The sequence below is a fragment of the Pipistrellus hanaki genome (assembly GCF_964339955.1).
Source record: "Pipistrellus hanaki genome assembly, chromosome: 1".
In the NCBI taxonomy this organism is placed as follows: domain Eukaryota; kingdom Metazoa; phylum Chordata; class Mammalia; order Chiroptera; family Vespertilionidae; genus Pipistrellus; species Pipistrellus hanaki.
Window position 1 is genome coordinate 73,165,206 of NC_140503.1, and position 23,572 is coordinate 73,188,777.

At 50.3% G+C, this 23,572-nt stretch overlaps 2 protein-coding genes across 10 annotated transcripts in view; one reads left to right on the top strand and one right to left on the bottom strand.

The window, feature by feature from the left end:
* Window positions 1-1,515: 1,515 nt before the first annotated feature.
* Window positions 1,516-23,572, bottom strand: part of NRL (neural retina leucine zipper) — a 32,505-nt gene continuing 10,448 nt past the window's right edge. For 2 of the 8 annotated variants that reach the window (XM_084902199.1, XM_084902202.1), the window contains 3 exons: window positions 11,703-11,837; window positions 2,930-3,336; window positions 1,516-2,126 (listed from right to left, as the gene is read on the bottom strand). In XM_084902199.1, coding sequence (XP_084758325.1) covers window positions 1,794-2,126; window positions 2,930-3,310 — 714 coding nt within the window. In that variant the 5' untranslated portion in view covers window positions 3,311-3,336; window positions 11,703-11,837 and the 3' untranslated portion in view covers window positions 1,516-1,793. Of the gene's footprint in view, window positions 2,127-2,929; window positions 3,337-9,617; window positions 9,793-9,825; window positions 10,503-11,702; window positions 11,838-12,040; window positions 12,149-12,469; window positions 13,533-23,572 lie in introns of those variants that run through there. The other 6 variants (XM_084902203.1, XM_084902200.1, XM_084902201.1 and 3 more) reach the window with 6 other exon arrangements.
* On the top strand, window positions 12,151-21,585 carry PCK2 (phosphoenolpyruvate carboxykinase 2, mitochondrial). 2 transcript variants are annotated; one of them, XM_084902078.1, is made up of 11 exons: window positions 12,265-12,436; window positions 13,807-13,911; window positions 14,643-14,888; window positions 15,596-15,780; window positions 15,866-16,069; window positions 16,579-16,766; window positions 17,080-17,242; window positions 17,503-17,721; window positions 20,233-20,370; window positions 20,641-20,736; window positions 20,962-21,585. In XM_084902078.1, the coding sequence occupies exons 1-11, from the start codon at window positions 12,408-12,410 to the stop codon at window positions 21,414-21,416; spliced, it is 2,028 nt and encodes a 675-aa protein (XP_084758204.1). In that variant the 5' UTR covers window positions 12,265-12,407; the 3' UTR covers window positions 21,417-21,585. The 2 variants fall into 2 exon arrangements, with proteins under 2 accessions (XP_084758205.1, XP_084758204.1); XM_084902079.1 differs by lacking the exon at window positions 13,807-13,911 and having other exon boundaries at window positions 12,151-12,436.

The window sequence follows — 23,572 nt, forward strand, 5'->3', positions numbered from 1 at the left end:
GAGAGACTAAAGGTGCCATGAGCCAGCCATTGCCAGCAGCCAATAGCCAGTGGTGGGGAAAGAAGAGGAGAAAAGAAAGAAATCCTGGGGGAGATGAAAGAGAGGCCTCCATTGCAGGCTCCTGAGTGGAGGAGGGACAAGCTGGGCTAGAGGAGGGGGAGGCAGTAACAAAAACTGGGATGGGAAGAGACAGCTGGGGAAGGGATGGTTAAAGGGGGCAGGAAGGAAGAGAGACATATGACAGTTTCTTCCCCCTTGCCTGACTGCCTCTCCCCATTTATGTCACCTGGAGGACCTATGACAGTAGCTGGTGAGGTTGCTGCTTCCAGTTCAATGCCTCCGACATGCCCATATCCCCTACCTACTCTCACCATAGGCTGCTGAAGCAGAGGGCTGAATTACCATAGCAACTGTGAGACCTCAGGATAGTCACTGATGCTCCTGAGCGTCTGTGCAGTAGTGGTGGGAGGGGGAGGCTCCATCTGGCCCAGTCCCCACGCCTCCACCCCATTTTTATTGGGCCTCCAGAACTGAAAAGCACCACTCAGTCCAGGTAGGGCTTCCCAGTCTCTCTCTGTCTCTCTCTGTCTCTCTTCTCTCTCTCTCTCTCTCTCTCTCTCTCTCCACACACACACACACACACACACACACACACTCACACACACACGGATAAAGAATGAACACTTCTAAATTACAAGAACACTAACCAATAGCAAAAAGTTCTGTCTGGACTTCAAGTTTAATTCACAAAAGCTGCACTCTCAGTTCCTTGCCATGCTGGGGCAAGTCTCACCTCAGCCCTCAGAAAGGCAGGAGGTAGCAGGGTCATCTTATGCAGATCTGGAGGTCAAGCGGCCTGCAGGGAGCAGCAGAGGACCGGTGTGTGGGCTCATCCGCTGTGTAGGCTGCAGCCAGGAAGCTGGAGCAGGTCAGGAAGTCCCTTCGGTGAGGTTGTCTTGGGGAGACCCCTGGACTCGCACACTAAGGATGCCGGGACTGGAAAGGTGAGAGCAGTCACCCAACCCGAATGAGGCTTAGATGAGGTAGCTAAGACCAGGGAGCAAATGATTTGCTTAAGATTGCAGGGGTTCCCTTGGCAGAGCTGGAGCACCCAGGTCTCCGGACTCCCGCCCAGGGCTCTCTCCCGGCCCACAATCACCACCCCCGGAGCTCCTCAGGCCTTTGCAGCTCTGGGCCCTGGAAGCCACTGGGTTGGGTAGGAGGAAAGCCTCTTGGATGAAATTCCTAGTCTGTCTTGCTATTGGAAATTAAAACCTTGAAAATGCAGTAATCCTAACTGGGGAGGTTACGAGCCCCAGAATGAAAATACAGCCTTGTTGCTAATTACTGCCTAATGCGCTATAGATTGAAAACCTTTCATTAAAATACACACCACTCCCTCACCTCCCATGCACTGTCACTCAGCCATCATCCACGCCCTTGCCCTCCCCCCCACCCCCCACCCCCCACCCCCGCCCACCCCACCTCCCACACACGCTCACACACAGTGCCTGCTGATCTCAGATCCTGGTCGTGTGGATTTCTGGGCAAAAGGTAGAGGGTTTCTGTGCATGGCCCGTTTGAAGGGAGGGGAACCCTCTCCCAGAAAATGACCGTCATCTAACCTCAGTACATGCCTTAAGGGTCCAGGAAATTTGAGGATATGGCTGTGGTCATACAGAGGAGTGTCTGGCACCAGAAGGCGCTGGATAATCAACTAGTGAATAGGACAGCTGCCTTCTGGGTGGTGAGCCCACTCCAACCTATTCCACCACTCCGTGGCCCCAAGGGGCTCAGAGTAGGAAGTGAGCGTGGTCCCCGGGCCCGGGGCCCCCGGAGGACAGCCGGTCACAGCGAGCCTTGTAGAGATCGCGCTCCCTGGCCAGGCGGGCCACCTCGGTGCGCAGCGCCTCCAGCTGGGCGGCCAGACGGGCGCGCTCCGCCTCCAGCCCCCGCCGCTGCTGCAGCCTCTTGGAGCGGCAGGCCTGCGCGTAGCCGCGGTTCTTCAGCGTGCGGCGCCTCTGCTTCAGCCGCAGCGCCTCGTCGCGCCCGCAGCCCCGCAGCTGCCGGTTTAACTCCCGCACGGACATCGACACCAGCGCCGCATCAGAAAAGCGCTCGGCCAGCTGCAGAGGAAGTAGGGGGAGACCTGGTCTGGTCCGAACCCGACACTCGGTTCCCAACGCCAGGCCGGAAAGCTCGCCCTTCCTCTGATTCCATCTCCCCACTCAGACCCCGCCCCGGGTCCCAACACTTCCGGGCTCCCAGAGGTCTTTGCCCAGGGACTCTAGCCCTGTTTTAGACCCGCCCGGCGCTGCTGGCCCCACCCGCCTCCCACTGACAAGCAGGCCCATCATGCACCTGAGCCCAGGGCCATCCCTGTTTAGTCAGTAGCATCGGGCTCCAGGCCCACGTGTCTCCAGTGTGCCCATGCCCAGATAGACCCCATCTTTCCAACGCACCTGGCTCTCCTCTCCCGAAGGCTGCAACCCTGTGACCCTCAGCGGATTTGGATTACGTCTTAATGCCCTCAACACCCCCATCTGTGTCTATAATTAATAGGATGAGTCCCGATCCTTTCTGAGAAGGTTGGGGGCTGGGGTAGCACCAAGACTTGAAAAGGCCAACTTCATTCTCGTTCCCAGTTTTCCACGCATGGTTTTTACCTGCCGTAATCGCCTGCTCCTCCACGACCTTTAATTCTCAACTCTGCCTTTTCTGCCCTCTTCTAACCTTACCTTCTCCCTTTTCCTCCTGGATCGGCCTATTCATTTCTCTCCATTTGGAAAAAAGGGAGAGGGCAGCGCGTTGTTTTCTCTGATTTCTTTCAAGGGCCCTTCTTCCCTTCTTTTGCCCTCTGTCTCTTTCCCGGTCCAGGAACTCCTTCGTTTTCCCTGCCTCCCCTCAAAACAGCGTACTGATCACTCACCTGGGCGTGCTGGGCTCCTGTCTCCTCTGAGCTCCCTGGGTAATAGCCATGGGGTCCCTCAACAGGGACTGGGTTCTGACCCTGCAGCAGCTCCACGGCCTCCTCAGGACTCAGCCCCAGTAACTCCCCAGCCCCCAGCTGCTGCTGCAAAGTGGCCAGCCAGTACAGCTCTTCCAGGCCTGGCCGGGGGCCCTCGGTGGCCCCCAGCACGCCTGCCTCACTGAAAGTGGGCGAAGGAGGCACTGAGCTGTAAGGTGTAGAGCCCAGTGAGGCTGTGAGGGTGCCAGATCGCCCCTCCGAAGGTTCCCGTTTTACTTCAAACTTCATCAAGTCAAAGTCATTGACATATTCCATGGCCAGGGGGCTGGGAGGCAGTGCCATTCTGGGGCTGGATTGGGGGGGCACACCTGCAAAACAGAGGAGACATCTGGAGTACTTGGAGGCTGCCTGCCAGTCTCCTTCACCAAAACCTGCTCCCCCAAAGCCCGAAGGCCCTGGAGCCTGAATTCTGGAAAGCCGGGTGATGGTGCAGCCCTGTTCCCTGCATAGTCACCTCTGGGCGGAGGGCCAATTTTTCAGGTGGCAGAAGTCCCTGATCGGGGACAGCAGCTTACGTGAGGAAGAGGACAGCACAGTCTCTGGCCCCACTGGTGCCTCTGAGATTTATGAAAAACAAGGAGAATATGGCAGTGCTCCAACTCTACTGCTGGAACATGCTGAGATGCTCTGTCATCTCAAGAGGCACCATTCCATTTCCAAGCAATTAAAAATTTTGCTTAATTAACTGTGAGAGTAGGTATATATTTTAAGACAAAGGGAAACATGTACGCTGTGAATTTTAATGTGTGAGTAAGGATAAAATGCTATTATTATACCTTTCTATATCTCAGAGCACCCAAGACAATGCCTTGCATATAGAAGACCCTTACTGCACATTTGTTCTATGAGTTAACCAACCCCTTTTATAGAGGTGAGAGACTTTCCAAGGGGGAAAAAATGATTCTAGAATCCGTTTTAGAAAGATTGGGACTGGGTGGCGACCATCTTTCCCCAAGGCCAATCTCTCCCAGGGGAACCAAGCAAGATTGGTTCTTCTCCTTCCATTCAGAACCCCCTATGTTGTGTGAACTTGAGCAGTTCATCTTCCCCATTCTGACCCCAGTTTCCCCCTAGCTCAGGTCCCTATTTCAGCAGCCACAGCCATAGCTCCAGAAGGGGCAAAGCAGGGAGTGCTCATCCACAAGGCTTAGAGTTTGGCTTAATTTTGATGCCCCCAACCTAGGAATTCCTCTTTCCAGCCACATCTCAGGCCCTAGGCTCTGGCCAAAGAGGTGGAAGGAAGGACAGGCCTCTCTTCCTGTCCCAGGGAAGGGCTGTCGCCCTGTCTATTGAGCTCCTCACCCTTGAGAGAACAGAGAAGACAGAAACAAACACACAGATTGAAGGAACTGGTTCTTGGCAGGGAGAAGGTGGTGAGACACTGAGAGAAGCATCCAGAGAGAATTAGATGAAAGAATAAGTGAGACTTGTTTATGTTTCTGATGTGACAGCAGTGAGAGATAGAGAGCCAGTTGGGGTAGGAATGAGGTAGGGGACAGAAAGGTGAGGATTCCTGAAAATAGACAACAGAGAGCAGACAGCAGGTATCAGAGGAGGGGACTCTAGGCTCTAGGTTAGAAGCCCAGCACCCAGGAAGGCCCAGGGCATACTCACTTAAGGGATGGCAGAGGTGATATGATCAGTGTCAGAGCCAGGCAAGCACAGCTTCCCCAAAGACTGGAGGCACCATTGAGCAAGGCCTAGGTGCCTTGCTCAGAACAAGGGGCTGTGGGCACAGAGCCCACAGGGCACTCTTAAAGGGATAGCTCTCTGAGGTCATTTGTGGTCCTTAGGCCTGTAGCCAATGAGGTAAGGGGATCATTTGACTATCTTATTGGCCTTGGGGGGGTGGGGGGGAGAGACAAGAGGAGAGAACAAGTTTGCCTGTTTTCAAGGAAGGAAAGAGGGCATCTTCCCCAACAAAGCTCCTCACTGATAGTCTGACTTACATGTTCTCAGCTCCCTGGTACAGACCACCACCCTCATGTGAACACAACCCTCAGCCCTCAGTGACAGAAAGAATGGATTAGAAAAGACAGCTCCCAGTGCTCTCGCCCTCCAAAGCTCTGCAGCCCCTTGTCATTGTTTTTTGGGAGTTCAAGTTCTCTGGAACCCACTCTCACCTGGGCTGTTGGGTGTCTCCTATTTTCAGGAATCCTCATGTTTCTGCCCCCTGCCTCACTCCCACTATATCTAGCCTCATGACCCTCATAGGTATCAAATTGGAAAGAGAAGCCATCTTCTTCATGATGAATCTCCAGGACTTGACCATCCAATCCTCAGTCGTTCTCACTCTTGCTGACCCAGCCCCAAGACAGGCAGTCCAGCTCAGAGAATGAACAGGAGAAGGAAAAATGGGAAATTCTGCCCCTTCCTTTCAGGCCAATGTGGGACACTGAAATCTAATCACCACCAATCCATCTGAGACTTTTGTGACTGCCCTCATATGCCCTCTGCTTCTCCTCATCTTTTCTCTGTGTGTATTCTGTCCCTCTCTTTTCCTCTCTCACTCATTCTGGTTCCCAGATGGTTGGTGGGTGACCTACATTTTCAGCCTAATCCCCTAACACCTCTTAGACCTATCATCCCTGAGTAGAAGTTGGAACAGGGATACTAGGAATTAGCTAAGGAGATGTTTAAAGCTGTCTGAAGCTGTTTAAATAGGGTCTGTACTGGAATAGAACTCCATGAGTTAAAAGGCTATTCCCTATCTTCTGAGGATACCTAAACCCTCCTGTAGGGTTAACAGATCCTATTTCCCATCCCAAAGAGAGACGTGGGTGTCCATCAGCCCCAATGATCATAACTTATAAAAATTAATCTAGTCCCAGCCTTAGGTGTTCGTTGAAAAGTTGGGAGATTCATATGATTTAAGACAGTGGTTCTCAAATGTGGTCCCCAGATCAGCAGCATCACCTGGGAACTTGTTAAAATGCAAATTATCTGGCCTTACTTCAAATCTACTGAATCAGAAACTCTGGGGATGGAGCCAAAAATATCTATGTTTTAATAAACCCTCTGGGCAATTTTGATGAACACTAAAGTTTGAGAGCTACTGGTCTACAGAATGCCTACAGAAAACTCAGCTTCCCTTTGTGTGTTTGTGTGTGTGGTCTTTCCTGCCATGTTCTCCACACACATATAAGAAGACCTACAAAAGATAGAAATAGAGACAGTAAAGCAACAAGCAGACTGTCAAATTACAGTGGGGAGGGGAGGGAGATCTGGGGGAGATAAGAGATCAACTGAAGGACTTGTATGCATGCATATAAGTACAACCAATGGACACAAAACTCTGGGGAGGGAGGGCATCTATGGGGGGGAGGGACAATGGTAAGATGTGTATACAGATAATAATTTAATTTTTAAAAAATGGTAAAATAAAATAAAAAAATCTGAAGGGAAAAAAAAAGAAGACCTAGATCAGATGACATCTGTCTCCCACACCTAGCCTCTATTTTGTGGAGCAGAAACCATTACCATTATTCAAGGAGAAAGGCTTCTCAGTGTGATTGCCTGAATCTAGTGCTGTTTGTTGAAGAGCCAAAAAGCTCAAGGCCTGGAAACAAAGCCACAAAATGAGAATGGGGACCATATAGACAGGGAATCTCTCACGCATGCCCATAGTATGTGGCTCTAAAACAGATAGTCAAGAGAGAGACCCCAGAATCTTCCTGGTTAAAGAAGGAAATTGAAATGTTGAATGAGCCCCCTTTTTTTTATGCCTGGTCTGGCCTGGCCAGACACTTGGCCCCTCTCCCCTCAGCAGCTGTCAGGTCTGCACTGATCCTCTTGTTTACTGGAGGGCTCAAAGGAGAGGTGGGAGGGCTGAGCTGCTAACAGGCTAAAGGAGTCAGACTAAACAAGCTCAGGCAGGTTGAGCTGCTAGGGATTCAGACCAGGCGACACTGAGCAGGAAAGGGAGTCTGAGGGCTGAGCCAGAGGAAAGGACCAAGGACATGGAAAGGAGAGACTGTGGCCTAGGAGGTAGTTCATGGGTTCTCTGTCAGGAGGGGAGGGGGCAGGGGGTGAATCCTGACACTGATTGGCTCAAGGACATCTGGGGAGGAAAAATGGGGATGAAAAAGATAAAGTCAGGTAGACTCTATGAATGACAGAACAGAGGAAGAGAGGCAGGAAGACTTAGCTAAGGAGGCAGTGGGTATAGACCTGGGACAGAAAACAGAAAAAGTCAAGGGCTCCCAGGGATCTATACTCAAGGAGACAGAGGAACAATGGCACATGGAAAGTTGGGCAAAGGGCCATGGAAAGCTTCTGGGAGGAGGTCAAGAAGGGAGTAAGAGTAACAAGACAGATGATAAGAGCAAATAACTAGAAGAGCAAAAGTGATAGAAGAAAGAAACAAAAGAGCCCTAGTTGGTTTGGCTTAGTGGATAGAGTGTTGGCCCGCAGACTAAGAGGTCCCAGGTTCAATTCCGGTCAAGGGCACATGCCCTGGTTGTGGGCTCAATCCCCAGTGAGGGGCATGCAGGAGGCAGTTATCAACGAATCTCTCATCACTGATGTTCTATCTATCTCTCCCTATCCCTTCCTCTCTGAAATCAATAAAAAAAAATTTTGATTATTTAAATATTTATTTTTATTTAAAATAAAATAAATAAATGGAAAAATGTAGATTTTAAAAAAAAGAAACAAACAAAGGAAAGGAAAGTTGAGAACCAAGAACTAAAACAAATACAGAGAAGCCGACAGAGAGATGGTCAGGTCGCAAAGAAAGAGTAGTTGCCAAAGGATGAAAAAGTAGAAAGATGTGGACTGAGGGATGCTGTACCATGTGGAAAGAGGGCCAAGCAGGCAAAGAGCCTAGAGAAGTGGAGTAGGAAAGAAATAGAAAGGAGAGGTGAAGAGACAGAGTCAGTAATCCAGGATGCTGTTACTATATCCATTTTTGGAGCCCTGTAAGATTTGTTCTCATTCCTAGTTCTGACTTTTGGTATCTAGATCTTCAGTAATAGATACAAATTCTTAAACCTTTTTCTGGTGTACCTCTTACATTCACTTGACAAATATTCACTTGACACCTACTCCACCCCAGACACTGTGCTGTGCATTAGGTATACCTCAGCAAATCAGACTGACACCAGCCCTGCCTCTGGGGAGATTACAGATGAAACAGAAACATCATTGCATTGGTGACCCCTGCCCTGGGCACTGTGCTTTGGAAGGCTCCACTCTGGTGCTCTTCCAGCTATGTGCCATGGAGTAAGGAAGCCAGGCCTCTTCTGTGCACACACCCAGTCCCCTTCTGGGCCACACTCCAGAACTCCAGAATTCTAGGGCCCACATGGACCTCTTCCCTGGGTTGCCCATTCAAGAGTAGACCAAACTACCCGTTCACACTTTCCTAGACCTAACAAGTGGCCAAGGGGTGGCTGTTTGCAAAAGGCTATGGACAGTATTAGGATGTATAAACAGAGGGGTCCACATACATGCACATGAGGCCCCTACAGTACAAGACTGTGTCAGGGGTGGGAAAAGAGGTGGACCTGAGGACCAGTAGCTGGCTCTCCCCACACCATCACATTCTACTGGGGAATCCTGAGGATTCCAAATAAAATCAAATTTGAATCCATGTTAAAGATGGGCCTACCTAAAAACAAACCATTGTAACTGAGACGAGTGCTATGAAGGAGAAGGGCAGGGTAGGAAAGAGGTGAACATATTCAGTAAACTAAAAAAGACCAATGGGGTCAGAGAGTAGAACCTAGGAAAGGGAAGAAGAATGGTGGCAGATGAGGGTGGAGAAGTCCACAGGTGCCAGATCAGGCAGAGCCTTGTAGACCAAGTTTAGAATGTGGGCTTTATTCTAAGAGCAGTGAGAAGCTGGGAGCGTTTGAGATCTTACTCCCCAGCATATGTTGTCAGTATGACTCAAATAAACTCTTATAAAAATTATCTAAAAATAAACAAATAAATATGAGCAGTGAGAAGCTATTGAAGGGCTTTCAGTGGAGACCTGACGTAATCAAATTATTTTTAAAAGATCACTTTGGATCTAGTGTAGAAGAGAGCAAAAATGGAATCAGAGTCAAATAAGGAAGTTAATGGAGCATCCAAGTTGAGTTTGGGGAAAATCTTAAGCTGGACACAAACTGAGATGAAAACTTATGTACAGGTGGCTTACTAGGGGAGACTTTCAAAGGGAGTGAGAGAAGCAGGACTGGGCAGGGGAAAAGTTGAAATGCATTACAGTTGCAACAGAATAGACTTCAGCTGATTCTATAGAATCTCTGGAGCTGGGTTGAACTTTCAGAGTTGTTTCAATTTGAGGCCAAGGGACCAGGCCTTTGAACCTGTCATTGGTGACATGTTATCCCAGGAAAGGGGCATTGCATTTGATAAGACAGTTTCCTTCAGTCACAGGTAGTTCTCAGGGAAACATTCAGCTGTGAACCATCAGGAGCCAACACTCAATGGCTGGGACAATGAGCATCATGATTCTGAAGGGGGATCTAGGCAGCAGCTCATCACAGCATCCATTATAGGGTGTCTGTGAGCCATCCGATATATCCTCCCCCTCTCCTCCTCCCCCTGCCCCTCCCCCTCCTGTCCACAATGCTCTGGGAAGAAGAAAATGCAGACCAGAGTAAGGTTGGTCACACGCTGCCCTCTGGTGGTACGCCATGGACAGGACACTGGTCAGCTGGTGGGCCAGGCTGCCAGGAGGGCCAGGAAACAAAGTGTGTGGCAGATAAGGGGAATCAGCAGTACAAGGAAATCCTCTCAGGAGCCCCTTGAGCAGTCTGCCTAAAATTAAGGGAGGAAGAAAAAGGAGGGGAAGGATTCAGAAACATGGGTGGGACTTGTTCATTCTTTCATTCAACCAACATTTAATAAGTGCCTATCATAGGCCAGATTCTGTAGGGAGCTATGATAAAAACAAGACCAATTTTTAAATTATTATTATTTTTAATATCCTTTTTATTGTTGATGTATTACAGGTCTCTCCCCTTCTCCCCCGACCCTGGCCCCTTTACCTTTATTTACCTCCTTCCTCCCAGCCCTTTACCTCCTACCCCCCGCCATGTCTTCACTACCTTATTGCCCATGTCCATGGGCCATGCCTATAAGTAAGTTCCTTGGTTTATCTCACTCATTCCCCCAACCTCAAATTGAGGTATGTCAGTCTGTTCCATGCCTCCATGCTTCAGGTCTTATTTTGTTGGTCAATTCATTCCATTCATTAGATTCCAGAAATAAGTGAGATCATGTTATATTTGTCTTTCTCAGATTGGCTTATTTCACTTAGCATAATACTTGCCAGATCTATCCATGCTGTCCCAAGGGTAAGAGATCCATCCTTTTTTCAGTTGCACAGTATTCCACTGTGTAAATGTCCCACAGATTTTTTAATTCATTCATCTACTGATGAACATTTGGAGGGTAGCTTGATGGAGGGGAAGGGTTGCATTTGGAGGAGTATGAGGCCAAGAAGTGGCATGAAAGCCATCACCTGAAATCAGATGAGAGATGAGCCCTGCACTAAAACAGTGGCTATGGGGATAGACACAGACTTGAGAGATAATTGTGAAGTATAAACCCAGAAGTCCTGGTGTTTGATTGGCTATAGAGGATAAAAAAGGAGTTGTCTGAACAGACTCAGGTTCTTCTGGGGCAACTGGCTAGATGGTAGAGCCATTTGCTGAGATATGGAACCATGAGAGCAGGAGAGGATTATGGAAGAAATGAGGACCTTTGGTAGGTTGACCAGCCCACCAGTGTGCACACTTTTATGCCCAAAGGGGCAAACAGGCAGCTTTCTGCAGTGGGATGGGTGTGGACAGAGTTTAGATGTTGGAACTGGAGGGAAGAGCCCCAAATACATATATATGAGGTTGAGTGCAGGATGGAGCAGGAAGAGAGGAAGACCAGCAGCAAACCCAAGGCTACAGACCAGCTCTCCTTGTTTCACCATGCTCCAGCACAAAACTCTGAGAAATTGAGAATCTAAATGGTTTCTGTTGCAAATGACAGAAATGCACTTAAAATTAGCTTGAACAGCCGGGGCCGGTGTGACTCGGTTGGAGCATCGCCCTGGTACACCAAAAGGTGGTAGAGGAACATCGCCCTGGTACACCAAAAGGTGTGTTCCTGGTCAAGGAACACACCCAGGTTGCAGGTTCTACTCCCTCTCTGTCCCTCTCTCTTAAGAAAATTAGCTTGAGCAAGAGAAATAAATTGATTTCTAAATTTGAATTCTAAATCACAAATTTGATTCTCCCCATTCCTCTGCTCTGTGTCCTCTAGGCTGGCTTCCATCTCGGCAGGTTCCTGCTTTGCAGTGCTAAGCTGACACCCAGAAGCTCCAGGCTTATAGTCTACTAGCTCAGCAACCTCAGCAGGATAGGAGCTTATTTTGAAAGTTTACAGAAAAAGCCAAGGAGAGTGACCTCATCCCCATCCTTGAACATTTCCAATTGCTGAAGTCAGAGTGAGGAACACACAAATGGGCCAATCTGAGAACCTACCCCCAGGAGATCCACATGACCACACAGACTGAAGAGGAGCATCAAGATGCCATTATCAGAAAGGGGGAGTGGATGCTGAGCAGATGCCTCTCACAGACATGTTAAGTTTGAGGTGCTGTGGCATTTGGGGTGATACCCAGTGGTCTCAAATTGAAGAAAAATGTAGATATAACTTGAGAAATTACCTGAGGACTTTTATGATGGTGGTTGGGTGGGGCAGATGCTTTCTCCAGGGGAATGTGGAAAGAATGACCATGGCAGAGGCCCCAAAAAGACTGGCGTGAAGACTGCTTCATGGTAAGGCAGCAGGGAGACCTCATCTGGAGGAGAAGAAACAAGGATTTGGGAGTTGGGGACTGAAGAGACCTTAGAATTGAGACCCTGCAAATCACAAGAGCCTGGGGCTGCGAGTGCCCAGTCCCTGGGAAGAATGTAATGCCCAACACCCGCTAACAGACTTCCAGGCCCCGTGGACTCCAGCCCCTGGCTTGTTTGCCACCCAGCTTCTCCAGTCACTATCTACCGGGAGCAAGAGTCCTCAAAGTTACATCATGTGCTGTGGGCCGAGAGGGGCGGAGCCTCGAGGAGAGCAGCCGGTCCCCCAATGGGAGAGACGGGGTTGAGGGCTAGGATGCGGGGGGTGGGGTGCAGCTGGGCGGGCCTGGGACTGGGTGCCCCGGACGGACCGAGCGCCGGCTGGCTGGCGTGTCCGGGAGAGGGTCGCGTTTGCCCGGCGAGGTCCCGCCCCTGCATCCGTCCGCCCGCCCGCTTTTTAAGCGCCTCCCGCCCAGTCTCAGCTCCCTGTCGCCCCACCGCGCTCTCTTTCCGCCTTCCATCTCTCCCAGGCTCCGCTACGTTCCGTGCCACCCCACGGCCCCCGCCCAGGTGCCATGGCCGCTGTGTACCGCACGGGCCTGCGGTGAGTGACCCCCAGCCCGGGGCCGACCCGCACTTTCCAAGGAGCTCACCCGCGTGGAGCTGCCAGCTGCGCCCTCCTGCTGGTCAGCCTCCACCTGGCTTCCCATCCAAGGGGGCAGCGGGCAGGGGGCGAGTGTTTCTCGATCCCAAGCTGCTCTGGCCGGACGTCTTGCCAGGGATCAGGGGCTGCCTCAGCAGCTCCGGTCTCTCCGCTTCCGTCCCCTCCTACCCGCCCTGCTCTGCTGGTCTCTGCCCCGCGGTCTCTGAATGACGCTCAGAACTTCCTTTCACCTCCTCGCTCGCCCCCGCGAAGCCCCTTTCTGAGTCTGTCCCGTTTCCTCTGCAGATGTAACTCTTGTGCTCACGTTGCCACGAGGAGCAGAAAGGCCCTGGGGTCAAGGGTGCATGAGTCCAGGGATCTGGCGCTCAGCTCCCTAATGTAAACATCCATTGCCCTGCCACCACCACTGGGACCTGGCGGGAAGCCGAGGGACCTGGGGCGAGGGGAAGAAGGGAGGAGGAAGGATCCAAGTTGCCTTCAATTCGTATATGGCTGGCTTTACCCCCAGTTCAGAACAGGAGCCCTTAGGCCCTTGCTTGTTTCCCTTCCCCTTTTCACAGCTTCCCGTCTTGTCCCTTCTCCCCAGGTTTTGTTCCAGAATTTGAACTGACCCCATCTCTCTCCCACAGCTGGTTCAGTTGGCCAGCCCACACATAGGTGGTCTCTGGAGCAGAGAGAGGAGGAGGTCTTAGTTAGAGGACTGGAGGGAGTGGGGGAGCCTCACCAGACTTCCTTGCAGAGGCTCTCTCCAGACTGCGTACCTTTAAGATTCGTGCTCAGGGAACACTTCCCCCTGAGGCAGGAACAGTCCCAGGTCCCAGGCACCCTCCTCCTTTGCCCCTGGGACTACACTGGGTTTCCATCTCACTCTGCCCAGTGGAAGCCACCCCAGTTCCCACTCCAGCCAGGCTCCAACTCCCACATCTATGGTTTGAGGCTTCTCCCTCCCCCAGGCTTACACCCTCTGAATTTGAGCTTCCTGCAGTCTGCTGTTGCACCTTACCAGCAACACCCAAAGCTCTCTAGGCATATGTCCTCTAGGAAAGAGAGTGGGGGGGGGGGGGGGATAGGATCATGTGCTCCTAGGTGTGTGGGGCATAGAAGGGCAACTTCCCTTTCCTGGCCTTTGGTCCAATCAGAGCGGACCTTGCTTCTCCCTCTCCCAGGAATGTGAAGGGAGAGACAACAGGGACCCTACACTCCTGGGAAACAGGACATGCTTAGCCAGTGACATTTCCCAATAGTCAGCCTTTCACATGGTTCAAAAGTAACTACCCAGTGGCAATATTTTTGCAATCCTTTTGGACCAGGTGGGCAGCAGCAGATCTGATGGCTGAAACCCAACATCTGATCACCTACTCACTGTGCAAGAGTCTTAATCTAGAAACCTGGGACTGTACCATCTCAAAGAACAGGTTCTTTGCATGAGGTTTTTACAGTCTTACAGCATGCACACCAGAAGAAATAAATAAAAATAACCGGTTTGGCTCAGTGAATAGAGTGTCAGCCTTTCGACTGAAGGGTCCCAGGTTCAATTCCAATCAAGGGCATGTACCTTGGTTGCGGGCACACATCCCCAGTAGGGGGTGTGCAGGAGGCAGTTGACCAATGTTTCTCTCTCATTGATGTTTCTAACTCTCTAACCCTCCCCCTTCTTCTCTGTAAAAAAAAAAATATATATATATATATATTTAAAACAAAAATAGCTGCCTTTTTAACTTTTAAAAAAGTAGACTTGAGAATGGAAAGCACAGGGATGAGAGCTTCCAATACCAAACATGAAGCTGTCACCTAGGCACAGTTTCCATACTTGGGCCTTGGGCACCTGTTCATTTCTAAACATTGACCAGATCTAGTTAAACATGGGTATAGACTAGGCCCGCAAAAACATTAGCATGCCTGCCTATACATGTACTTTTTTCTACACAGCACAGCCTTTATGGTCATTTGGCAATACCTACCCATTGTGACCAGGAGACACCCTGACTAAGCTTCATAAAGGCCACAAGATACACATCGCCTGAACCTATCCCTCACACCTACTCCAACCTACTCTTCATGAGACCTGCACCCAGATGCTTTAGCATGCTCCCTAGCAGCCCCAGCTTCCTATCCTGGCTCATTACCTGTTTTTTCTCTCTCACAGGCTTAGCTGGCATAGGCTGAGCCCCTATGGCTGGTCATCCCAGCGCAGCATCCAGACGCTGCGAGTACTCAATGGCGATCTGGGCCAGCTGCCTACTGGGGTTCGAGACTTTGTGGAGCGTAGTGCACGTCTGTGCCAACCAGAGGGCATCCACATCTGTGATGGGACTGAGGCAGAGAACTCTGCCACACTGACCCTGCTGGAGCAGCAGGGACTCATCCGAAAGCTCCCCAAGTACAATAACTGGTAAGCCCTGGGCCCAGCAACCCACAAGATGGGGGCAGCTGCTTGGACTGAGGCCACTCACTTTGTCTTTACCAAGACAAGAGCCACATGCGGGTCTTTGGCCCCTTGAGTGTGGCTCTTTCACGAAATACTATGGCCTGGGCGAGTCTATTTTGAAGAAGTGGCATTAGAAGAAGTTTAAGTTTAGTTAGAAAAAAAATAAGTTTGTTTAAAAAATTTGGCTCCCAAAAGAAATTTCAATCGTACTGTTGATTATTTTGCTCTGTTGACTAATGAGTTGACCACTGAACTAGACCATCTCACTGGAATGAGCAAGGACAGTAGGAGCTTTAGAGGAAACAAAGTCAGGATTTACTGGGAGTGGTCTGTATTTTTATGTTAAATAAGGAAGCAGATACAGATAAAAGCTTTTTCTTTTCTTTTTCTCACAAGGTCGGGGAGTTTTTGCCAGGAAAGGGGGCCTTTAAGAGGGCTGGGGGCCACGAGAACTACATAATTAAATATGGGTTTGGGCTAAGCCTGCAATAACATCAGCACCTGGCTCCCCTTCATTTGCCCCCTTAAATGGGACACAACCTGGAGGAAGATTGAGGTGCAAATGGATGGGGAAAACAGAAGACCTGGAATCAAAGTTGGACTTGAAAGAGGGTCTGGGGATGAGGGAGACCTGCTGGCCACCATCTTCCTGATAATCCTCTCTCCCCCAGCTGGCTGGCCCGCACAGACCCCAAGGATGTGGCACGAGTAGAGAGCAAGACGGTGATTGTAACTCCTTCTCAACGAGACACGGTGCCCATCCCGACTGGTGGGGCCCGTGGGCAGCTGGGCAACTGGATGTCCCCAGCTGAGTTCCAGCAAGCTGTGGATGAGAGGTTTCCAGGCTGCATGCAGGGTAATCAGGGCAGGGACACAGAGGCTAGGGCACTGGTGGTATTAATAGGTTGGAACCCTTCATCCAGGTGACATTTTCCCCACAGGCCGAACCATGTATGTGCTTCCATTCAGCATGGGTCCTGTGGGTTCCCCGCTGTCCCGCATCGGAGTACAGCTCACCGACTCGCCCTACGTGGTGGCAAGCATGCGTATTATGACCCGGCTGGGGACGCCTGTGCTTCAGGCCCTCGGAGATGGTGACTTTGTCAAGTGTCTGCACTCTGTGGGCCGGCCCCTGGCTGGGCAAGGTGAGCTCCTGCCCTGTCCATGGGAAGACACCAAGGCCTATTTACACTCAGAGGGAACCCCAAATCCTTCCCATCCTAATTAATGAGACACCTAATTCCCTAGGTCAGTCCAGCAGGTCTGGGTTGGGGGTGAGGCTGTCTGTAGAACAGTTTGCACAAGATTGAGAAAGTCTCTAAGAATAGAGAGCTGATGGATATTATGAGGTGGGGGACTTCAGCCATCCATTGGCACCGCCATTGCTCTCAAGTGTCTATCCTGCCAACCCCTGATCCCTTTCCAGTGTTTCCCAAACTTTTGACATATGTGTACCCCTTCTATAATTTTCATAACGCTGAGTACCCCTCATACTCATGAGAACGTAGAATTAGGCGCAGCTAAGCACGGTGCAGTGCATATCCACACCAAACTCTTCCCGTACCCCTGGGGGTACGCATACCACACTTTGGGAAACACTGCGAACCCATTTTTGATGCTCCTGCTAGCAGCCCCATGATCCCATTGTCCCCAGGGGAGCCGGTGAGCAAATGGCCATGCAACCCAGAGAAAACCCTGATTGGCCACGTGCCTGACCGGCGGGAAATCGTCTCCTTCGGCAGCGGCTATGGTGGCAACTCCCTGCTGGGCAAGAAGTGCTTTGCCCTTCGCATCGCCTCTCGGCTGGCCAGGGATGAGGGCTGGCTAGCAGAACACATGCTGGTGAGGACTGGGCAGCTATGGGGGGGGCTGGGCAGTGGTGGGGCCTGACCAGTCTGCCTCAGCCTTGCCTCCCCACTGCCAAGTGCCAGACTGGTGGGCAGGGACTCTGCCCAAAGCCCAAAGCTTTGACCCCAAGCTGCTAAATGTTGGGGGGCTTCCCCTTGCTGCTACCCCTGGCCCAGTGGCAAGGCAATACACCTGTTAAGTGAATAAACATCTGTCCTCCCTGTTCCTCTGTAGCTGCCCTTCCTGTGCAGACCATCCCCTGACCTTTGGTGACCTCCCCCTTGTTCCCTTTCTCCCCAACACGCAGATCCTGGGTATCACCAGCCCTGCGGGGAAGAAGCGCTATGTGGCAGCCGCCTTCCCCAGTGCCTGTGGCAAGACGAACCTGGCCATGATGCGGCCAGCATTGCCAGGCTGGAAAGTGGAGTGTGTGGGGGATGACATCGCCTGGATGAGGTTTGACAGTGATGGTGAGTGGTCCTTGGATCATACTCTTGATTCTGGCTCTTACCAGAGCATAGAGGTCTCCCCTCCACTGCTCATGGTGAGCTTTGTCAGTAAGAAACTTCCTGAATAGTTGACCTTCCTCTGAAAATCCTGGCAGAGACACAAACCAGGATCCTTGTCAGATCTAGGGTCCAGCTTAAGGCAAAGAGGAACAAAGCAGGACCTTCCCTGGCCCACCCCTCAATTTCTCCTGGTTGGTCTTTCTCTTTTTTTCACTTAACAGGTCGACTCCGGGCCATCAACCCTGAGAATGGCTTCTTTGGTGTGGCCCCTGGCACCTCTGCCACCACCAATCCCAATGCTATGGCCACAATCCAAAGTAACACTATTTTCACCAACGTGGCTGAGACCAGCGATGGTGGCGTGTACTGGGAGGGCATTGACCAGCCTCTTCCACCTGGCGTCACCGTTACCTCCTGGCTGGGCAAGGCCTGGAAACCTGGTATGTGGGGCGGGGGAGTCATGACACAGCTCCCAGGGCTCAGCACTTGGATGACATAACATCCTTCACAACCCGCAGGCATCTTCCAGGACCTCCAGGAGGCACAGGAAGTTATGAATGTTTGAAGTTTCTAACCCCAGGCAAGGTCTCAGTTCATATCCCAGCTCCATCAAGTTCTGGCTTTGTGACTTGGTTAAACTGCTTAACTTTCCGAGTGTCAGTTTCCCCATTAGTTGAATGGGGATAGCATCTATCACAAAGTTGTTGGAGGATTAAATACATACAAAGGGTTTAGCACAGTACCAAACACATAGTAAATCCACCATAAATATATTTTATTTTTTAAAAGGTATGTTTTGAAAATTATTATAGAAGGAATAGGGTTCACAACATAATTCATAAATTTTGACCTATTAGTAAGGGAGGAAGCCTCCCCTCTACCTGTGACTTGTTTCTCAACATCCCCCCATATAATAACCACTGTCTAAAGGTAAGTAATGTTGCCCTAGCCAGTTTGGCTCAGTGGATAGAGCACATGTGTCAAACACAAGGCCCGCGGGCCAAATCCAGCCCGCCAGGCCTTGCAATGTGGCCCGCACCGCGCTGTCATCACTGCACTCCGCTGTCAGTTTATGACATTGTCAGTTTATGACTGTTCAGTAAACCATTCGGCCCGCGATTTAGGCTGGATTTTAGATTTTGGCCCCTTCTCTGATTGAGTTCGACATCCCTAGGCTAGAGCATCAGCCTGCGGATCAAAAGATCCCGGTTTTTATTCCGGTCAAGGGCATGTACCTGATCAGGATTGTGCAGGAGGCAACCAATCAATGTGTTTCTCTCATATCAATGTTTTCCTGTCTTTCCCTCTCTCTTCCATTCTCCTTAAAAATCAATGGAAAAATTCCTCAGGTGAGGACCAAAATAAATTAAATAAATACAGGTCAGTATTGTAATCCCTACCCTTTCCCAATCCCTCCAACACATTCTTCCAAACTGAATCAGACTAGTTCTTTAGCCTCTCCTAGAAGTGAGTTTCTCAATCCTGTCAATTCTCCCCATGCTTTGCAATACTTCCCCCTCCCCCAGCCCTGCACTCTGGCCTTCGGTTTTGTGTGGCCTTCAGCAGTCAGAGAGCCCAGAGACATAGGGATGGGAGCAAAGAAGAGCATGGTGGGGGAAGATGGCCCTGTGGTCACTGAAGCCTATACTCAAGTTTTCCACGCTGGCCTAGCAGTCACCCTCCTCATCTAATCACCCTTTATTTTCTTCAACATCATCATTAAGCCCTCCTCAGTCTTCCTACCCAACTAAGAAATCCAAGAAAATTTCATATTTCCCTACAGGCTGATTCCCCAACCCTTTCATCATTTCTGGATTCAGGGCTATAACTAGAGCATTTTGTTCCCAGCTTCAGTTCCCAGAATAACACCCTGTGCTAGGGACCTGAATTAGGGGCTGATGAAAGTGTAAGAGAGAGGGTAAAGGACAGCTCTTATCTGAGAGTGGAGGCAGGAGCTGGTGGGTGGAATAAGAGCAGGGATAACCAGTTGTTTAACTTCCTTGCCTCGTAGGTCTGACCAGCAACCTCCAGCAGAGAAGGCACCATGTCCATTTGGGGTCCCCAGGATAGTGCCCTACATACTAGTATACATTCTCCCCTGATTTGGTCCCAACGCATCTCTAGGGCACCTGAAGGGGCCAAATGACCTGGGCTCCTCAGGTTATGCCTGTCCAGGTTATATCCTTGTCTGAGTTCTTCAAGCTTTATCACTCCATCAGGGACTAGGCAGACCCAGGGAAGTCACCAAAATTCTATTAGCTTTAAAATCAATTCCTATTTGCATTTTTAAAAAAATATATTTTATTGAGTTTTTACAGAGAGGAAGGGAGGAGATAGTTAGAAATATTGATGGGAGAGAAACATCAATAAGCTGCCTCCTGCACACCTCCTACTGGGAATGTGCCCGCAACCAAGGTACATGCCCTTGACTGGAATCGAACCAGGGGACCTTTCAGTCCACAGGCTGATGCTCTATCCATTGAGCCAAACCAGTTAGGTCCCTATTTATATTTTGATAGCTCAGGGGTGCTGATGAAAAGTCAATTGTCTGAAATACTCACCAGACAGATTCAGTTTTTGCTTTAGGTTTGGGTATTTAAATAATATCCATAAATCAATCTTTTTTTTGTGGTGGGGGAACAGGGGAATTATGCCAACATCTAACTCCATTCCTTTGAACAGTAGTCCATGCCACATGGGCATAGTTTGGCATAAACATTAGTGTCCTGCTGAACCCCAATTCCTCTCTCACTTTTCTCACACAGCTTAACTGTCAATACCATTATGGATAAATAACCTGATCTTTTAGGGGAAATGTCCTAAATACTCCCTATCACATGAGGTTGTAGGGAGCTGATGAGGCAAAAAGAAATTGTGCAAGAGTGCATGCATGTGTGTGCTGGGGGTGGATGTGCCCTTGGAAGTGACAGTATTTGTATTTCCTCTGCCAGGTGACAAGGAGCCCTGTGCACATCCCAACTCTCGCTTTTGTGCCCCGGCTCGCCAGTGTCCCATCATGGACCCAGCCTGGGAGGCTCCTGAGGGTGTCCCCATTGATGCTATCATCTTTGGAGGCCGCAGACCCAAAGGTAAACATTGTGTGGAAGCCATGCCGTGTCGGTAAAGGATCTGAGTCTACATCAGGGCCCACCTCCCTCTTATACTTAAAGCTCAGATTGCCAACTATAGTTTGCATTCTCCCATGGAGAATGCAAAATTGGGGGGAGGCATGAGGTTTGAAAATGGGACATTTCAAACCTTTCCTGAGGTTCTAGGAGATTAGGAGTCAGAATCACCAGAAAGGATGGAGTGAGTCCAATAAAAAGGGTTGCCTATGACCCCGTTCACTGGTGTTCTAGGAGTGCCCCTGGTATACGAGGCCTTCAACTGGCGCCACGGAGTGTTTGTGGGCAGTGCTATGCGCTCTGAGTCCACTGCTGCGGCTGAACACAAAGGTGAGAACCTTCCATTGTCCCTCTCCCATGTGCCCACATTGCCTCCTCTCTCCCTGCCTGAGCCAGACCTTCCTCCTGCCAAGCCCTTTCCCCATCCCTTTTCACCCTGCCCTGAGGAGATTCCAGAACCATGAACATTGTACAACTTCCTCCTCCTGGATGCCGGGTGCCCTTCTCTTTTCCAGTAAGCAGGAAGATTCCTTACCAGTCCTTTCCCCTCCCCAGGGAAGGTGATCATGCATGACCCATTTGCCATGCGGCCCTTTTTTGGCTACAACTTCGGGCGCTATCTGGAACACTGGCTGAGCATGGAGGGGCGCAAGGGAGCCCGGCTGCCCCGCATCTTCCATGTCAACTGGTTCCGGCGTGATGAGGCTGGACGCTTCTTGTGGCCAGGCTTCGGAGAGAATGCTCGAGTTCTTGACTGGATCTGCCAGCGGCTAGAGGGGGAGGACAGTGCCCGAGAGACACCCATCGGGCTGGTGCCAAAGGAAGGTGCCTTGAATCTCAGTGGCCTGGGAGCCATAGATACTGCCCAGCTGTTCTCGCTCCCTAAGGACTTCTGGGAACAGGAGGCTGGTGAAATTAGGAGCTACCTGACGGAGCAGGTCAACCAGGATCTGCCCAAGGAGGTACTGACCGAGCTGGAGGCCCTGGAGAAACGTGTGCGCAGAATGTGACCTGAGGCTCCAGTCTAGCAGAGAGCACAGCATCCCCCCAGTCCCTCTGCCATCTAGGACTAGGAGAGCAACTGAGCTTGCACAAAACAACTTCTGGGCGGCTTGAGACCAGGCCAGAGGCCTTTCCCCATGTGCTATCCAATAAGAGATGCTCGTTTATTTTATATAACACTTGTGTTTTCATTCCCCACTTATCTTCACAGCTTCCCTCTAACACCAATTTCACAATCTTCTTCCAACTCCTCTAAGCAGCTGACGGCCATGGATAGCTCTATCTTCCGGCCATCTAAGTAGGAATTTCTGGGAGTAAGCACTATTTACTCTGTGTCCTGCGGTCTTAAAAAGGTGGAGTCCTCTGCCAGCTGCTCAGTACAGCCTCCAGGCCTAAAATTCCTGAACTTCCACTAGCCTAGCAGAAGCCTCTATAACCCCATTCTCCAGTGAAGCGGTTCATTGTCAATTCTCAAAACTGTTCTTCCTTCTGCCTGACCTGAAATTGGGACTCACAGAGTATTGAAGAAAGCTTATTCAATATTAGAACCACTAACACTTCTCTAGCCACTGTGTGGCAGGCAGTGTCCTAAACACATACAAAACAACCCTTCGAAGCAGGTTACTGATGGAGAAACAAAGGCACAGAGAGGTTAAGTAATTACTCAAGGTCACACAGTAAGCAATAGAGCCAAAGGTAAATGATAACTGCAGAGCCATGTCTTCACAGCAGCATATAGACTGTAGAACTGTAAGGATCTTATAAGCTACCTATTTCATGCTTCTCAAACTTAAAAATGCATATGAATCACCTGGGGATCTTATTAAAATGCAGATTCTCTTTCAGCAAGTCTGGGATGGTCTGGAGATTCTGATTTTCTTACAAGTCTGAGTAATGCTGATGCTGCTGGTCCAGGGACCATAGTTTGAGTAGCAAGGCCTTGGCCTAAACTCTGAAATCAAATTGAGGGAAACTACAGAGAAAGAGAGAGAGAGAGAGAGAGAGAGAAAGAAAGGATCCTACATAAACCAGGGGCATCAGCTGAGGATAACTTCATCTGTGATCAGGCTGAGTCAGTGTATAAACTGAGGTGGGTAAGATAGAAGTCTGTGTAAGAACAGAAAAGCCTCTAAAGGTCAGAGTGGATCACATGCTAAAACACAGTAAGCAACGGAGTCCATTGCATTTAAAAATATACAGACAAATCCTCAGCTTCATAAATAGCATGTGATGACTAAAACAATATGATCAGAAGCAGCATAACAGATGTTAGGCACATAGTAGACTCAAGCCAGTTTCTTTATCTGTAGAATGTAGATAGGCCCACACCTTCCAGTATCGTTAAGATTACTAGTAAGAGTCAGTGGTGCCAGACACTCAAAACTACACCTGGCATGGAGTAATCTTTGAATATATGTTAGCTGTCCTGACCTTTCCTTTCTCTTTTATTAGATCAGATTATTCTATGTTGATTAAATTAGGCTATGTAAACCTATTATATACTAGAGGCAGGTGCAGGAAATTCGTGCACGGGGGAGTGTGTTCCTCTGCCCAGCCCGCACCCTCTCCAATCTGGGACCCCTCAAGGGATGTCCGACAGCAGTTTAGGCCCGATCCTACCACAAGCAGTTGGACATCCTTCTCACAATCCAGGACTGCTGGCTCCCAACAGCTCTCCTGCCTGCCTTCCTGGTTGCCCCTAACCGCTTCTGCCTGCCAGCCTGATTACCTCCTAACCACTCCCCTGTCAATCTGATTGATGCCTAACTGCTCCCCTGCCAGCCCAATTGCCCCTAACTCCCCTCCCTTGCCAGCATGGTCACACCCAACTGCCCTCCCCTACAGGCCTGGTCCCCCCAACTGCCCTCTTCTGCCCACTCGGTCACCCCTCCCTGCCCTCCCTTGCCAGCCTCATTGCCGCTAATTTGCTTTCCCCTGCTAGTCTGGTCCCTCCCCCAACTGTCCTCCCCTGCAGGCCTGGTCCTCCTCAACTGCCCTCCCCTGCAGGCCTGGTTACCCCTAACTGCCCTGTCTTACAGGCTGGGTCTCCTCAACTGCCCTTTCCTGCAGGCCTGATATCCCTCCCAATTGCCCTCCCCTGCTGGCCTGATCACCCTCAACTGTCCTCCCTTGCAGGCTTGGTCCCTCCCAACTGCCCTCCCCT

Excerpts from the sequence above, each read along its gene's own strand:
- PCK2 (XM_084902078.1), top strand. The coding sequence starts at position 12,408 with ATGGCCGCTGTGTACCGCACGGGCCTGCG. Across the intron at positions 14,889-15,595 it reads CTCCCCAAGTACAATAACTG|CTGGCTGGCCCGCACAGACC; the intron begins GTAAGCCCTGGG and ends TCTCTCCCCCAG. Across the intron at positions 16,767-17,079 it reads GGCTAGCAGAACACATGCTG|ATCCTGGGTATCACCAGCCC; the intron begins GTGAGGACTGGG and ends CCCAACACGCAG.